The sequence below is a fragment of the Rhea pennata genome, chromosome 12, assembly GCF_028389875.1.
Source record: "Rhea pennata isolate bPtePen1 chromosome 12, bPtePen1.pri, whole genome shotgun sequence".
Classification (NCBI taxonomy): Eukaryota; Metazoa; Chordata; class Aves; order Rheiformes; family Rheidae; genus Rhea; species Rhea pennata.
Genome location: NC_084674.1, coordinates 12864029 through 12882107, shown reverse-complemented (window position 1 = coordinate 12882107; position 18079 = coordinate 12864029). Strand labels below are relative to the sequence as shown.

The window sequence follows — 18079 nt, the reverse complement described above, 5'->3', positions numbered from 1 at the left end:
CAACATGGTGGGGAGAGTAGAGAGGACCTGCCCCTAACGACGCTCTCCCATCGCAGACTCTTCTGTTCCTTTAGTTGAAAGACTTGAGAGTTGCTTTCAGACACCAACTGCACGGTGCACAGGCCAGGCAGACAGAGTGGGATGTTTGTGTTATTAGGTAGGGTTTTTATCTCTAGCTGGCCCCCAGGTTAGCTGAGATGATTCAGTGTTAGCAAATGCCAGATCCTACCAGCTGTGGTGATGTCTGAGTGGAATAAACAGGTCCTGGGGGCAGTAAGGTGCACACAGGCTGGAGCAGATCACAGTTTGGGTGGCGATGACTTGTGCTCCCATCTCAGAGCTGGGCACCCAGTGCCACAGCTACTTCTCCTAACCTGTCATCTCTGTGCCTCTAGTGGTGGGACACTGCTGACTGTGACTGGCACCAACCTGGCCACCATCAAAGAGCCCAAGATCCGGGCCAAGTACTGCAGCTCTGAAAGGGAAAATGTAAGTGATGCTGGCTGAGGATGGGACTGAGAACTTGGGTCAGAGCATGAGGAGGAGGGATCCTATCTATCTGCAACACAATGTGTGAAACGCATCCTGTACCCCATCAGGCGTGATGTCCTGATGAGATTGTGTCCAGGGACTGCCACTAGAAGAGAGATACCCAGGCAGTGTCCCACTGCAGAGCCTCAGCCCTTGTGCTGCCATGAGAGGTGCTTGAGATCCAAGTATGGGAAAATGATGACAACTTTGTAGAGGTTTGTGGGATCTCTGCAGGACTGTGACAGAAAGATCCAATCTGTAGCAACCTTTCACCTACCATCCCCTCATGCTTCCATTGCAAACAAGAGTCTCTCCTTGCCCCTGGAATGCAGCTACTTCTAGAATAGAATGTGGCACCTGCTGATATAACAGGGCATGGGAAAGGTGAACCAGAGTCTTAAGTCCAGTGTCCAGAGACTGAGCACAGCTGCTGCTTGCAGGAGATCCTTGTGAGGTTAGATGCTGATCTTAGCTGCTAGGAGCCAGGTCTGATCTCCCTCTGTGCCTCCTGCAGAACTGCACCGTCTACAATGACACCACCATGGTGTGCTACGCGCCCTCCATCGATAACCCTGTACGGAGCCCTCCGGAGGTTGGCGACCGCCCAGATGAGATTGGCTTTGTCATGGATAACGTCCAGGCCCTGCTGATTGTCAACACCACCAACTTTGTCTACTACCCAGATCCTGTCTTCGAGCCACTCAGCCCCACGGGGATGCTGGAGCTGAAACCTAGCTCTCCTCTCATTCTCAAGGTAAGGAACCCTGAACTCTCAGCCCCAGCCCTCCTTGGCAGCGTGTGCCGTGTGCCCAGGAGCAGAGGGGTGGGAACATGTCCCTCAATGGAGAGGACTTTTTGTCATGCACTGTGAGAGCATGAATTTGGTCCATGAATAGTATTTCAAACATTCCCTGTTGTATGAGAACCAACAGACTCGTTCCCTGTTCCCTCAAAGGGCAGGAACCTGCTCCCACCGGCTGCTGGTAATTCCCGCTTGAACTACACCGTGCTGATTGGGGACACTCCATGCACCCTGACAGTCTCTGAGACCCAGCTGCTCTGCGAGTCGCCCAACCTCACAGGCCAGCACAAAGTCACGGTAATGCTAATGGGTCAGCTCTCTGGTGTTGAGGGCTGGGAGATGGAAATGCAAGGTTTCTCATGGAAGATGGGACTGTCCCTTCAGTAAAGCATAGCAGCTGGGTGCCCTGTCTTTATACGGGCGCTGCTGCATCCCTCATCTGAGGCTCCCAGTGCCACTGGGCTTTCTCAAATCAGGACTTGTTAGTCTGTGCCTACATAGGAGCAGTCCTTAGGAGCTCTTCTTACTCCCTAGGCATCTCTCTGCCTAATTACGTGTTTGGTAGGACCGAATACTTCCTCCCCTCCCTGGCATGCTCAGTCTGGCATTACTATGCCCTGGGTGGCCCTGGTTGTCCCTGCCAGAAACCTCCCTTCCCTGCTGGGTGCCAAGACAGAGCTGGTGCCAAGGCATCTGGGGTTTCCCTCCCCTTCCCCCCAGTCCCGGCTTGTGCTGTAAGTAAGACTCTTTGTTTATCAGGTTGTATCACAGCAGTACTAGCACTCCAGGTCTGCCCGGCTTCATGCAGTTGAAAGGGACCTGGAACAGTCCCCCCAGGCTCCCCATCCGTCAGGGAACTCGCTTTACATCCCATCTGTTATTGTAATGTTGTTTGAATGAGACATCAAGCTCTGCCTGCTCGGTGCATGCCTCAGCGGCGCAGCAGCCTGTGTTCTGCAACCCATTAAAATGTGCCGTGCTGCTCCGGACAAGCTCCCGGTGTGGCAGCTTCTGGCGTTTGCCCCCGCACTTGCTGCCATCTCCCCTCACAGGCCCGCTGTCACCTTGCTGGGTCATATCAGGTGGACTGTGATATTTCTCTGGGCTCTGCTGCAGCTCAGTGAGGCTCTAGGGGACATCCTGCATTTTTCCCGTCCCTCCCCTGGGCTTGAAAACCTCCCCTGATTCCCAGCGTATGTGAGAGAGCTGCCCCGTGCCCTGTGTTTTGTCAGCAAGACACGTGCCCCCTGCCTGGGCACTGAGACGAGACCCTTTTTCTTCTGCATGGCTCAGATTAAGGCTGGAGGATTCGAGTTCTCCCCAGGGACATTGCAGATCTACTCAGACAGCTTGCTGACACTGCCCGCCATCATTGGGATCGGTAGTGGCGGCGGTCTGCTCCTCCTCATCATCATCGTAGTCCTCATTGCCTACAAACGCAAGTCCCGGGATGCCGACCGTACCCTGAAGCGCCTCCAGCTGCAGATGGACAACCTTGAGTCCCGGGTGGCCTTGGAGTGCAAAGAAGGTGGGTGAGCTTTGGCCCCTCCACTGGTGGTACACTGAGGTCAGCTGGCCCTCGGCCCTGGAGTTGAGGGCCTTGTATCGGCTTTGGAGGGCAGCTAGGGAGGCCATGGGCACCCATGTCCCGTGAGATGCCATGTGTGACTTTGAGGGCTCCCCTGTTCAACTCTCCCCTCCTCACCTCCACACCCCATGCCTATAGGGGCATCCCCCCTGTCTTGGTGCTAAGGAATGGGCTGTCACAGGAGGAATGGGCCAGTGTGCATGTCACGCAGGTCCTGCATTGCATGCAGTTGTCCCTTATCCACTTCGATTAGCAGTTTCCTGTTTCCCATCTCCACCCTCCTCCTGCTCAGTCCCTCCCTAAGCTGTGCGCTTCAAGTTGTGTAGGGCAGGGCCTTCTTGATTTCAGGGTTTCTTTCCTCACACTTTAACCAATCCACTAATGTGCAGATCTTGGAATCTCTTGTACCACCCTGAGCCTTTGTGTGCTCTCCCCCTTTTTCCTGCTGCTATTCAGAGAGGGAACAGGAGCGGCCCAAGCTGTGTTATCAGAGGAAGCTAATTCATTTTGGGTGGGATTTGAGGATTTTCCAGTTAAGGAATTCTCCTTCATTTCTCCAAATGTGAGAAAAGGAAAGAAGGAGGGTAGAGAGGGCTGTGTACAAGCAGGCAGTTGGTCTCTCATTATATGACAGACCGATGCTGTGAAATTGGACAGAATTCCTTGTACGATCCTGCTGATAAAACTAGTTGTCCGTTATCCCCTGGAGCTGGCTCCTGAGGCCCTGACCCTGCCAACCACAACCAGCCCAGAGGCTGTGCAAGGAACAGGCATCTAAAGCAAGATAATAATAAAGAGAAAGAAATAAAACCTCTTTGCTTTACCAAATCCCTATCCCCAATATGCATGTGGATGGCAATAGTGACAGGGCGAGGGGAGGGAGCTCGTGGAGGGGATGGTGTCTCATCTTCCACAGCTGACAGATAAAAGGATCTGCTTTTAATTAAAAGGAACAATCTCTTCCCTGCCTTTTCTCTTTTCTAGTCCCACTAGTTACAGATAAGATAGCACGCCTTTCAAGCTGACGGTTTGTTTTTTCTCATCAGGCTGACGAGCCTGCAGTCCTCTGCCTTGCTTTCAGCTCCCTTTAAAGTGCTGTTAATTTGATTTTTCTGAGGGTTTTCTCTCCCCACCCCTTTCCCTGGTGCATCTCTAGGACTTCTATCCCATCAGGTTTTCCCTGTAGGTGCAATTAAAGGTTCAGGACCTTCCCCCCATTCCTTTCTCCTGGGAGCCGCAAATGTCTCTGCTCTGATCAGGAGATGCTGCGCTGGGTGTGTTCAGAGCTACTCTCTAGTATTATTTAGGTCAAAATGAAATGAGAACATTCCTGTGGTTTAAGCTAATGCTTTCTCTAGAAGCTATGGCTGTGCTCAAGCCTTGCCAGTCCCAGCTGCCCACAGGACCTTTGGGATCCTGAGAGAGGGGTATTCAAGTCCTTGGGACCTGGCAGCAGGACTTGGTGGTGCTGTTCTCAGTTCTGCCACCTGATTTACCACCTGATCTCCCCTCTCTGCTGCTCAGTTTCTCCATCTGTAAAATAGGGACAGTGATACTAGCCTGGCTGGGGGAGAGGAGGGGGGGGTGTGAAGCTGATTCACACCAGGAAATTGCCTTGAGGGTCATCTATCTCAGGTGCCACGGAGAGCAGCAGAGGCTGGGTGGTAGTGCTGGGCATGGAGGAGCTGAAAGCAAAGGTCAAGCGTGGCTGGGACTTAAAGCCCTGTTACTTAATTCTTCTTTTTCCCTGCTAGCCTTTGCTGAACTGCAGACTGACATTAACGAACTGACCAACGACCTGGATGGGGCTGGTATCCCCTTCCTGGATTATCGCACCTATGCCATGCGGGTTCTCTTTCCGGGAATAGAAGACCACCCTGTGCTGAAGGAGATGGAGGTGTGGTAACGTGTGTCTGTCTCTCTCTCTGTCATATTTCATGTTGGGGATGTGACTCTGGGATGCCTGCCCTGGAAAGGAGAGGTTATGTGGAGTGGTGCTGCTCGTCTCCCTCCATGGCAGGTTGCTCTCTCCTTTGAGCAAGGGAGAAGGATGTCCTTCATGTGAATTGGTCCACACAGCAACCTTCAACACTGTGGGAATTTGGAGCTTCCCTATCCCATGTGCTCAGAAGTGCCACCTCCCTCTCTTGAGCTGCTAGGAAGGATCTGAGCTTCATGGACCCTGTCTCCCTCGGTCATGAAAGCCCCTTGTCAGTGCTGAGTACTGCAGCACCTGAGGGTGATACAGGAGGAAGTATGCCCACAAGAGTTTGCCAGGAGGAACACAGACTGGCAATGGCAGGCAGAAATATCCTGTTCCCATATCTGAGCTCTTCTAGATACAGGGAGTGAGCCCACCCTGAGGCACTGGAGAGGGCAAATAGCAGGGAACAGAGGTGGAGTGTTTTGGGGATGTTGGGTAAAAATAACAAAGAAAGGCAATTCCTGGGCTGTCTGTGCTTGCAAGGCCTTCTGGTAGGCTGTTGCCTTGCAGCAGACGTTGAGGGAACCTAGAGGCTGCAGTACTGGGAATATACAGCCGAAATTGTCTTGTGCAGGTGGAGGTGCTGGTGGAGCCCACCTGGCCTCTCCGGTCTGCGTTGCTGGGAGTGCTGGACTTCCGTCCTGGCTTGCTTTGTGGTGGTGAGGTCCTTCTGGAAGGACATTTCTCTGGGGGCTTTCCCCAGGTGCTGGTCAAAGGTGTGTCTGCCTGGGTGGTGAGAGGAGAGCCCCGGCCTCTCTGACTCTGTCCTACCCTTCCTGTCTCTGTGTGGCTGTAGCTTTTGGTTTCCTAGGTCAATGTGTGCCATCCCCTTCCCTTGCCGAGAGCACTGGCCCTTCGCTACCACCCTGAGCAGGGCATTGCTTTTCAGTCTCAAAGCACCGTGACACCCAGCGATACCTTTTCCTGGGGCTGTGCAAATCCAGTTTGTATAGCCCGCTGGGCTGGTGCCTGCAGCCCATCTGCAGGAGCTGAAGCAGGCAGTGCTTGCTCAGAGCTGCAGCATGGAGGCGAAGCCTGTGGCTCCTGCCAGCATGGGCATAGTGGTTTAGGGACATCTTGCTGCCCTTAGGCTGTCTCGTCGTCCAGCAAGTGGGCTTGGATGCCTACCTGTTCTTCCAGGTCCATGGCAGAAAGCATCTTGCCATGTGCCAGCCAATGTGAGTGCAGGCTGGCCGCCAAATGATTGCTGTGCTCTCTGACATTAGTATCAATATTTATATTAATATCATTGCTGCTGTCATTTTCTACGGCACTTGCTTTATTCAATTGGGTTTGTTTGATGCCTGACCAGCCACTTATTTCCAGCAGACTTGTCCAACATCATCTGCTTCCCTGGCTTTGTTTCCCCTGTGCAGAACCCACCCGTGCTGTCCTTCCTCTGCTCCCCAAACCAGTTCCCCCTCCTCGCCTGGCCTCCCCATGTCTGTTTAATTTAGTGCATGCAAGTGCACAGCAGTTGGCTTTTTGTTTGCTGGGGTAGTGAGGCCGCCCTTGATTGGAGAGGTGAGGAGGGGTGACCTTAGCTTCCCCTTGCTGCTGACCTGGCACAGTAATTAATGTTGACGTGGGCTTCACAATGTATTTAGGAGAAGTAATCAGCCCTGGTGCAAGATGCATGGTTACAGATTACAATACAACAAGCTCTTACCAACTGCGAGTGCACATGCTGATGTTGTAAGCTAGTGTAGCTAAAGCGAGGGGATCTAGCCCTCTGCCTGGCCTGTTCCTGTAGTCTAATCTCAGCTGTGGAGGCCATGGGGACCCTGTTTCCATGGATTTCCCTTTGCAGACAAGGCTTGCAAGCGGCTCAAGCGGTACCTCTGGTGTGATGGCCAGGGACTAGTGCCCTGGGTGTGAGAATAGCCCTCCTTTGGTATAGATCTTCCTGTCCATGCCAGGTTTTAACCTCAGCTCTGCTTTTGCTCTTAAGTTTTTTCCCCAAAGGGCAAGGGGGAGGTACCGACCGTGAACCTCCCTACGGCAGAGCCTGGCCTTTGGGACCAGAGCTGATGTTGCTGTGCTGGTTCTCCATGCTAACCTGTCCGGGGAGGACACCCTGGTGAATCTACCTGTCTGGGCCAAACTTAGCTCTGCCTCCCCTCTGGAGAGCCATGTCCACATTACCTCTTTGGGAGACTAGGACCTGGAGGTAGGGTGAGTGAGGCTGGGGTTTCAGTTCTGCGTGATAGCTAACTTCCCTATGGAGAAGTGCAAGGGCTACTGCTGTGGGATCCAGCTGCTCTCCGAAGTTTCTGCTTTCCTCCGGTCTAGGGGCAGATGCTTGGCTCCTGTGAAGCATGGGCAGATTGAGGATTTGCTACCGCCTCCTCCTCCTCCTTCCCTGCAGTCAAAATTCCTGGGTAGCGTTTTGGGCCAGCACTGCGGAGGCTGCTGGCTGGCCACACTCACAATCGGTCTGCGCTTGCTTCCGGCAGCTCCGCAGGGACCAGCTTTGCGGGAGCCCCAGCAGAAGGGAGTGAGAGCTCATACAGAGCTCTGTGTAAGGAGCATGGTAGAGGGAGGAGGAGCAGGAAATCTTTTCTGATACGGGATCTTCTCCCAAGGGGAGAAGAGTGGAAACAATATCAAACTAGATGTGGCAGAGCCCTGGAGAGGAAATTACAGTGGAGTAATTTTGCATTGGCCATAGGAGTGCAGGGGGCTGGGCAGAAGTTTGTGGGTTTATCCCACTTCCAGCTCTCCAAATTCAAAACATCCCTGTAGAGAAAGTAAACAGGCTCAGCCTTGTCTGGGAAACAAAGGGTTAAAGTTGTGAAGGAGCAAAAAAAGCCCAAAAGAGATTAAATAAGGCAACTACAGTTGTGTAAGCTTCATATAATTTAATCAGGTTTGCTTTTATTTGTCTCTTTACTCAGAATGTAACATTAGCTATTGCAAGTGACGGGAGGGAAACAGCACTTGCTCAGGCAGACGCTAATCCGCAGCCAAGTATTAAACCATCATTACCAGCTCCCTTTCTCTTTAGGTTTGTGGGGGGGAGGTTCATTGCTTTGTGAGAATTTAAGCCTGATTAAATATTTAATTCAGTATTGTTCATTTATTTCTGCTAATGATCAGCAAGTTAAACACGGAGCCCCAGCCAGGCAGGGAGGCAGCGTGTCTGCGTGTGCGTGTGCGGGGTGAGCTCAGGCGTTGCCGGCGCCAAGCCTGCTCGTCCTGCCTGTGATGGATATTTTGCCTCCTCTCGTGTTGCCTGTCAAGGCCCCGATAAGAACACTTCTGTCGGACAGGACCAATTCCCCAGCTTATCGAGCTCTGGCTGCTCCGCTCGCTGGGAAGGCAGCTCTGATCGGATCATGCCATCTGATCCCTGCGTCTCCGGAGGACAGCGCTCGTTCTGTTCAGCAGGCGCGTTTGTGCTGCCGGTGCTGCACGGCTCCGTGCGAGTGGTGGCTTGCTCTTTTGTCCTCTGCTCACCGTTGGGTGCTGAAGGGAGAAAGCCCTTCCCAACCCTCCTCTACATGGCCTTGACCATCCCTGATGTAAGCATGGGAGTGCCTAGGTGTCGGGATGCAGAGCTCTGAAACACTCCAGTCCTCATTCTTCCAGGCTTTTCCAGTGGATCTGGAATGTCTCCAGGACAGCCACGGTGCTGGAGCCAGCTCTGCCAGCACAAGTGTACCAAGAGTGTCTTCAGAGCCAAAGAAGACTCCAGGGTCCTCGTGGATGGGGACAGCCTGTGCTGCCAGGGCACTGCTGCTCCTGGTGTTGGGGCTTGTGTTCCTGTGCTGCGCTCACCTGGCTCTTGCGATGTGAAATGCCTTTGCAGTGGGGACGCGCTCAGTTAATACAGGAGCAGGCAGTCTGATAGTTTGATCCCCAGAGGTTTAAGACAGGGCAGGGAACTATTGATGCTGCTTAACCTCAGGTGCTGGAGTCAGCAGTGTCAATGCATCAAGATCTCCATGTAGTGAGGAGTGAGACACTGCTGGAGAAGGTAACTTAAAGCACTTACGTTCCTATCAGGACATTATCCTCTGAGCTGTGTTAGAGTAAGTGAAGCTGTGTACTTGCTCATGTGTTGTCCATGGGAAGAACCCCAAAGGCAGAGAGTTGTCATGGGCCCATCTCCCTCTGGGGACACCTCAGTGCAGTAGGACTCTGTCCCCCAGATACTTTCTGTCTGTGAGGGTGCTGGTGACGGTGCACTCTTCACTGTGACCCTTGGGTCCATGCTGTGGAAATGCAGAAACAACAAGGTGACAAGGACTGAGTGGGAATTATTATTATTATTATTTATTATTACTACTGTTGTTCTTGGTCCTGTGGGAATCATCAGCTGTTTGGAAGGGAGAAGTCACAACAGTGAGGAATTTCTCTGAACTAAAGAAAGACAATCCAAAGTTTTGATTGAAGTAAAATGATTTGATGTGTCAAAACCCTGTTCTTCATTTTGAGTTGATGTTTTGAAATGAAAAGTGTTGTTTTGTCTCCAAATATCGACATGAAATGAAATTTTTCACTTACTCTCCCAATCAGGAAGGCAAGGGGAAAAAAATCATTAAAATTGACATTTTACCACAGCGAGTCTTTTATTCAGAGGAAACCATCTTTTCTAATGGGAAAACGCGATGTGTAAAAAATGTTCATTTCTGATAAGAACTTTGGTCACTGCTGACCAGAGCTGGGCTAATGAAGGCAGTGTAGAGATGAAAGGATCCCAGTCCAGTCCCTGCCAGGCAGTACAGAACCAAGTACATCCTGAAATACAACCTCGGCCGTCTCAGAAGTAAGAGTGATATTTCAGTCTGTGTCTAGAGTGGTGGAGACCCAGATTTCCATTACTGCTTGTTTCTCTGTCTGAAATCCATACCCCAAAACCAGACAGTTGTGCTGTCTGCAGAGCTCAGTATTTTGGCCTTACTTGCTTTATGAGTGGTAAAAAGGGGCAAGTGCTCAGTCTGCAGTATCTGAAGGGCACATTGCAGGGTCTTGGATGAGACTTGACCTTCTTGTTAGTTGAAATAGAAAATTGTATTTTTTTTCTTCTCAGAGATGAAGTGTTACATGTGAGAGAAGTGCATGTGTGTGGTGTGTGCACGCACACATCTTAGGGGAAGAGTCTTTGTATGCAAGTGTGTACACGGTAGTTCCGTGAGACTGTGCTGCTTGGCACTTAGCATGGGTTATACATTAGGTAATGCTTCTGGAAGAAAGTGAAGCTGTTTACTAAAGAGGGAGCTTAATAGTACAGAGAGAGTAAATCCAGCTTCTTTTTTACACTTTTTCATACCCCCTAGAGAAACAGTATTCAGAGACTTTGTGGGGCAGCAGATTTAAAGCTCTCTGTAGAAAGTGCCTCTAAAGACAACATAGAATGAACTGTGGTGCTCACTGTGGCAAGGTCCCCGGGAGGTTGCCTGGGACAGGGAGGAAGGGCTGTGCCTTGCCAGCCTTTGCTAGCACCTCCCTTTCCATGGAAGGGACCTGAACCTTCATCTCTGTGACATGAGGCAGCTGTTCAGCGACCGGGGTAGAAGGCCAAGACTGTCTCCACAGATTGGAGAGACTGGGCATGCTGGCTCCCCCTGGCGATAATTCCCCCATGTCCTGAAGCACCCATGGCAGCTGCTGCTGGAGGATGCTGTGGGAATATCTGATGTATTGATTGGTATTTCTGGATTCCCTATGGTATATTTTGTGATGTCTTGGCAGGGCATGTCCAGATAGGTGTTTCTAAGTTCACCATGTTGTTGCAGGAGGAGAGTGAGTCCAGGTCTTGTGAGGCTCAGCCACCACCATCTCATTGCCCTTGTGCTTATCAACTGACTTTGCTCTATCCTTGCAGGTACAGGCAAATGTGGAGAAGTCCTTGACCCTCTTTGGGCAGCTTTTGAACAAGAAACACTTCCTGTTGACCTTCATTCGCACGCTGGAAGCGCAGCGGAGCTTCTCCATGCGGGACCGCGGCAACGTGGCCTCCCTCATCATGACAGCACTGCAGGGAGAGATGGAGTATGCCACGGGAGTGCTGAAGCAGCTCCTCTCTGACCTTATTGAGAAGAACCTGGAGAGTAAGAACCACCCCAAGTTGCTCTTGAGGAGGTGAGTGTCCATCCAGGAGGCACAGGGTGCTGTGGGAAGGTGGGCAGTGGGGGACAGAGACAACTGCCTTACAGTGCAACCAGTCTGTCCACTGGTGTCATTATGGGTCTCCTGTAGTTCCTCCAGACTGGCTTCTTCAAGCCAAATCTGCTAGCTGGTGTGTGCATGGCTAACCCTGTTTGTGCATGCACACAGATTGGGGTCCTTTAGGGATGCAGTTGGTGATGCTAGTGTTGGCTGTGGCAGCATCTGCTGCGTTGGACCCATGGTAAAGCATTTTCTTGCCTCTATGCAAGTGATACTTAGCGATGCTGTAGAACGAAGCAGGGGTGTGGGGACTGGGACCACCCTGTCCGGCCACGTGGATGTGCAGGTGCAGCGCTGGTGAGGTTTTTGCTCCAGTTTGGCCCATATGGGTCCACACAGGCTCAGGTGGTGGCAGCGACGGCTCTGCGGCTGATGGCTGCGTGGGCTGGAGCGGGGGAGATGCTGGCTGGTGTCAGACACTGCAGCGAGGCAGCGCCTGTCACTGCAGCAACGCTGCTGCCTGCGTTCCCCTCTCCAGGTGATTGCGTGGCTCCCTGCATCTCCCAGCACGTGAGGCAGCTCTTGCTTTTCCCCTCACCCGTGAACAACCTCGCAGCAGCCTTGTTGTTGGCGACTCTTAGGGGAGTCCCTCCGTGAGCTGGCCGTGGGCAGCTCCTTTCCCTGCTGCCTTTTGGCGCCTGCCCACCTTGCAGGGCACGCGGGGGTTTTCCTGTGAAAGCTGAGCGTATCCTCGCAAGCAGGGAGTCTCGCAGGGGCTGGGGGAGAGCGCGAGCAGGAGGCAGTGTGCCAAGCTCTGCCATGCGTCTGCCTCGCCCATCAATATTTAACGATAGCTCTGAGCTCTCCTTCATCATGGGCTGATGAATATTGAAAGATACACCGAGTGCTGAACAAAAACAATTAATAAGCTCTACCAGCCCCGCTCGAGGCCGTCCCTGCTATCCTCCTCTCCCCTTTGCATGCCGTGCCATGCCTCCCGATCTCTCTGCTGCCGCTGTCCTGGTACTGTGAGCCTCCAGGGGAGATGCAGCAACACTTGCACCCCTCTCCCTGTGATGAGGAAGGCTCAGGGCTATGACATGACACCAGAAAACCTTGAGGGAAGCAGGATGTCTTTCAAACGCCAACCAGAATTCATGGCAGGACCAGACTGGACAGAGCATGTTGGGGAGATGTCTGGAGAAAATGCAGGTGCAAGCGGTTCCCAGTTATGTCCCAGCTATCTTTCCTCAGCCTGTCTCTTTAGGCACATCTCTCTCTGCTTCACTTGTCAGCTACATTCAAAGGGTAGTATGAGGAACCCTTAATCTCTTAGTTATTAGAAATGTGCCAGGGAGGGGGTGTGGAATAGATGTGCCTGGCTGTAAAGGGAGTGGGATCTGGAGATGCTGACCTGCGTGTCCTCCGTTGATGCTCCCCAAGCGCATTCTGATGCTGTTCCCTTCTAAATATCCCTCTCCCGTTTACCCGTGACAACCAGCTTCCTTGAAATATTAAAACTACATTTTCAGCTCCTGTGTCTCTCAGAGCATCACAAAGCTGCTGCCATCGGAACAAGACTCTGGAATGAAGCAAATCAATAAAATATAAATAAGAGGCAGTGCACCGAGGCCAGCAGCTGCGGTGCCTGAGCGGTGGGAGCAGCACGAGGGCAGACCCAGCAAGGGCCAGGCGGCCCAAGGAGGGTTGGGCCCAAGCAGTGTTGCTCAGGGACCCATTGCAGATGGAGCTGTGGGAGGCTTCAGGCAGGCATGAGATCTCCGGGCCGGAACCTTACTTGTGCCTCCCCTCATAACATGTAAGAAAGAGATTTTGCTCTTTCTGGGCCATGTCACCGAGCCAGTGGAGTTCAGGACAGTTCTTCCTCCATCCCTTTGATTAGCCCTGCTCTTGGGTGTGAGAATGTACTTACTCCTGCAGCAATGGGATTAACATTGATCTAACTGGAGGAGCTGTTATTTATTTTGTTATTGGATAATCCCTCCATCGCTGTGGCATCTGGCTCTATTGCAGATGAAGACAAACATCCTCCGAAGCCTGGGCTGTGGCACTGGCTCACCGGAGGAGCTATGGAAGCTGACTTGAGATGATTATTGCAGGCTTGTCCATAAAGGACCTAGTTTGGGAGCAGGGGAGGATGTCTGTTGAATAGCTTCAGTCCACCCCCTTCCCTTGGCTTTCTCCCCACGTCCTTTTCCTTGTCTCTTTTCTTCCCCTTGATGAATTAATCTTTCCTGACAGGGTGCAGGAAGGCTTCTCTCCTCTAGAGGCTCAGGTATTACCATCCCCTAATAGTTTAAGGAGGACTGAACTATTCCAGAGAGGGCAGAAAGGGCTAAGTCCATTAGCACAAGAGAAAGGTCCGTGCAGCCCCAAGGTTGAATGAACTCTGGGAAAGTGGATTTTCTACCCAAACCATCTGCTGCCAGGAACTGTTCTGTCCTGTCTTCCCTGCTTAGCATTGCCATTATCTCACAGGGAGGCCTCTTGGTGGCTCTGAGATTTGGTTTCTTTCTGTCCTTTTTTTTTTTATTTTTTTTTCTTTCCTTGAATCGACTCTTTTCTCTCCGTTCCCCTGGTGTAACAGGAATGCGACTGTGCTCTTGAGGTCATTAGCATTACTTGTGCTTTTGTGACCATCTGCATTTGAAAGTGGTAACCTGATGATTAATGGATGGATAAGCGGAACAAGAATAACTGGAGAATTTTAAGAGGGGCTAGCTGGTGTTTTTATTTTAAAAGGAGTGAAAGCAACTTTAAAAATAATGGACTTGTTAAGGTGAATTTTAATCCTGTGGCAGCGAGACCAGCCTGTGGTGCAGATACAGACACATTAAGCAGTCCTCATAGGACCGTGTGATACACTTGGGTCCTGTGTCATCTTCAGCTCCTTCTATGCCTGACCATCTCCCCCTTGTCACTGAAGCACCACCACCTTGCAGTCCCCACACCCTGTTCTGATCTGCTGCACCTAACGCTATTCCTGCCTGACCCTACTCTTCCTCCTAGGGATACAGTGTCTTTGCTAGTATGGCAGAGGCAGCAAGCTGAGAAGTGGTGATGTGACATCATCTCAAGCTTCCAACCGTTGACTGTTACTAATTTCTCCTTTTAATCCTCTTGTTTTCAGCTGAATTAGCACTGAGGATAAGTTTGACCTAAAACATTGGGGTTGAAATCACCAGATCTAAATCTAGTGTTCATTTTATCCCAGGCCATGTGGGCTGCAGCCTTTTGAGTTGATCATCTCTCAAAAGACTCGCAGAGGTCCTTAATACCAAAATTTGAGCAATAGCTGCAGACACCAGTTCTCCATGGACTGCTGCCCTCTGTATTTTGCAGGGCTTTGCGTCCCTGCCTGAGAGCCTCCAGATCCAAGGGCAAGGAAGCAGAGTGGAGCTAGGCTGCAAAGCCTTGTCTCCCAAAACTTCACCACCACCACTGAGAGCCAGTAACCAGATGTCCTCTTCTCATCTGGTGATTTTTTTTGAACAGACCTTGCACAGAGAGCTGGACCAGTTTGGGATGGGGAAAACTTTTCTTTATCCCTCCATTGTTCATGTTGATTGTCCTCCTTGTTCTGCTACTGTGTCCTGGGCTTAGAGGCTGTAAGGACCCAATGCTACTTGCTACTTTGGATCTTGCTGGGAAATCCTATGTGACCCAGTAGTGGTGTAATGGCAATGCTGGCCATTTCAGGACAGCAGTGTCATTGAGTGACGTAGGCAGAGCAGCAACTTCCAGATGGGGGAGAGGAGTTTCAAGCTAAATCAGGCATTTGCCAATTTTGGAGGAGGTGCTCTTGTCATGGGAACATAGGTTGGGATCTGATCTTTCTTGACAATCTCAGCTCTTCCTTTCAGGTCATGCTTTTCCTTTACTGGGGAGCTTGAAGTAGATTTACTGACATTCATTCAGCTTGGGTTTCTCATACAATCCTTCTTTCATGGAGGAAAGTGCCCATTTTCAGTGGGACGTGATAAAAGAAACAAACTTTAGAAGCTACTGGGGGTAGGGTGTCCGATGGGCATCCAGTGAATGTCCACAATATCATTCTCAGCTCTCTCCACTTCTCTAAATACGCTGTAGACCAGTTTGCTTCTACTTCCTGGAGGGTTGATATGGCTCAGCATTGCAGATGGGCAGGCTTTTCACTGCCCAGCTCTTTATGGGTTAGCAAGCACTATCTTTAGATCTTTTTCATAGTAACTACGAGTTTTGCTTTCTGCTTATGCCCCTTTGCTTTCAGTTTCCTGCCTTTCCAGGTCTGACCTTTTAAAGCCAAAGAAAATTTAGCCAAGGTCCAAGGCTGAGGTTGCTGTGGGAAACATCAGAGACCTTCAGTATGCTCTCCTGACAGCTTTGTTCTCTGCCTCCTCTACAGAACGGAGTCAGTGGCAGAGAAGATGTTGACGAATTGGTTTACGTTTCTCCTGTACAAGTTTTTGAAGGTGAGTTTGGGAGCGGTTGCTAACCCAGTGTGGAAGGGAACATGGGTTCCTGTCTCGCTGCAATGGGACAGTGTGTTATGCACATGGACTTGATCTGTGGGAACGGTGTTTTTCCTGAGCTCTGCTATACCCTAATGGACTACAGATCACTTCCAAGTCTTGGTTTTCTTCCTTTGTTTCTGAAATGTGATTTGTGATTCTGGCTCACCTTCTGGGGATGTAGCTTGAGACTGAGAAATAAAATCCAGTCCAGTTTGCTTAATGCATAGTGTTTTTGAGATCTTCATGAAAACAGTACATTTAGAAAGACTAGATTTGTAGCAACTCAGCTGAATACTTTATGAGTGGATTCGCATTCCCCCCTCCTTGCCTTTGCCTGTGTAATTCAAAGGGAAAAGCCTCAGGATTTGGTCCCTCTGCAGACATGACTGTGGCTGCAGGATTTTTGCTGCTCATTTGAATTGTAGTTTGATGTGCTGCACTCTCTAATTAAAACTGCTGCTTTTTTTCATCTGTTTTTTGAAACTGAGGCACTTTGGTAGGGGAATATCTTCTCCCTCTTGTCTTTGCTTTTGCTGTTTATTCCCCTCCCAAGGCTGCCACTAGTGGTCCTGCAGGTTATATTGCCATAGCTGCAGCCCGTGGATACCCAACTCTGTCCTTGTAGTGCTTTGGGATCAAACGGGCTAGATGGACAGTGTTTGTGGATTTGCTACTGGTTTGTCAATCAGCAGAGAAATTTCTTGGGAACTTGCCTGGCATCAGCTCAGTGAGGCTGGGTGGCATGCAGCCGTTTTTGTGGGATTTCATCCCTCATTAAGATAAAGAGGGTTTGAACCATTTCCAGCCAAGAGATGAGAGTGAGCAGGAGACTGTGCAGAACTCAAGTGATTGTCAACAAGAGGTGATTTATAATATCACTTACATGCACTTGGCTTTTTGCCTCTATCGAGGGATAGCCTGTATCTATAAAAATCTAGCTGTAGCATGCAGAGGAGATATCTTTCCAGGGGTGGAGGGGAGAAAAGCTGTGCCATTCACAGGGAGATTTCAAACTCCCTGCATCCTCTTCATGCCACAGTTTTTCCTAGAGGGGAATCCCTCCCCCTTGCTATGGCTGTGCCAGGTATAATGAGTTAGGACCATGCAACCCACTCCAGGAGGCAAATGGGCTGAGCAAGGGGTTGGATCCCCCTTTGGGAGAGATGATGGGTGATGTCCAGGGAGCAGGTGGGAGCTGTCAGCTCAGGAGGTGTCACTGGATGTGCTTCTGCTGGTGACCTGCTCTGACAGTGTGACAGTAGTAGAAGGCCTGGGTGACTCTGAGGGATCCAAGAGACAGAGAAGAATAGCTCTCATTGTGGCTAAACTCCCTTAGGACCTCCTGAAGTGGGCAAGAATGCGCCTTGGCAATGCAAAACACGACACATGTTCTTCTGATGCTCAGAGGGGTCTTTGCTGGTTTTGTATGCATGATCTGACTATCTTGTTTGTCCCTGCCAGCCTGGGTCCTTTGTTAAGATCATTGGGGCATCTTAATCTTGTTTGGAAGCTGCTTTGGAGCAATTAATTTACCATTACTGTCCTGCATCGATGGTTGTATGGCCCTGTCCTCCTTCAGAGAGTGCACAAGCACATTGTCCCTGGTGATGTATGTCTGAGAATAAGGAGTAGCAGGAAGAGAGGACATGAGGATGAGACCAGGGCACCTTGTTTTTGCAAAGTACTTGGCTAAGCCAAGGCATTGACAGGGAAAATTGCCCCTAGCCTCTGTGGGTTAGTAGCAGGAACAAGAATCTGATTGAGGTATGTAATTATGGGAGGAATATACACAGAGGGCTTGGACGAAGCTGCTGGCAATAAGATTCGTTATGCTGGGGATCACCTTTCCAGGGAAGTGATTGAAACTTCATTGCTTCAGTCACTCAAGTTAGACTGGAAGAGACTTGAGGATGCGTTCTTGATCTTTCTTGGGTCAGCCCCACCACAGGAGACCCCCACAGGGCCTTTTTCATCTGTCTTCTGGTGATGAAGATCACAGGTGGTAACAAAAGCAGAAGAAATCCGTGCACTGGATGGAGCAGGTATTGTAGCAGACAGTTTGCCAGCAGGGAAACATATGCCTTGCACCAAACTGCGGTAATTGTGCATGTAAATGAGGCAGGCGGACGTGCCTGGGTCCATGTGTGCCCAGCTGCCAACTCGCCTCTCAGCAAACCCGCCTGTGTGGGTGCCCGGAGCTGGACTCGGCACGCCGCTGGGGAGTTGCGCAGCCCAGGCAAATCCAGCTGTGCCACAAGGAGAGCTTGCCTCATGGCTGGTGGCAGAAAGGCTGGGGACCCTGCTCCACGAATACCCTCTGAGTGGTGATACGGAGGGGGCAGCCCTCCTGGGCAGCTCCAGCATCATGGGAGACACAGAGTGGCACAAGGTGGCCAGTGGCTCAAGCACATGATGTTCCCTCCATGTGTGGCTTGGCAGTGTGGATTATGTTCAAGGGCAGAGGTCCAGGCCTTGCTTCTCCCTTCCCAGGGCCTGAGATGAAGGCAAGGCAGCAGCTTGCAGTCAGCAAAGCCTGGCACTTTCAC

At 51.0% G+C, this 18079-nt stretch overlaps 1 protein-coding gene across 1 annotated transcript in view; it reads left to right on the top strand.

Annotated features, from left to right (window-relative positions):
- PLXNA1 (plexin A1) overlaps positions 1–18079 on the top strand; it is a 161873-nt gene that overhangs the window by 124795 nt on the left and 18999 nt on the right. The window contains exons 17-23 of the mRNA XM_062585859.1: positions 396–489; positions 1046–1285; positions 1487–1630; positions 2627–2861; positions 4676–4818; positions 10736–10992; positions 15425–15491. Coding sequence (XP_062441843.1) covers positions 396–489; positions 1046–1285; positions 1487–1630; positions 2627–2861; positions 4676–4818; positions 10736–10992; positions 15425–15491 — 1180 coding nt within the window. The remainder of the gene's footprint in view (positions 1–395; positions 490–1045; positions 1286–1486; positions 1631–2626; positions 2862–4675; positions 4819–10735; positions 10993–15424; positions 15492–18079) is intronic.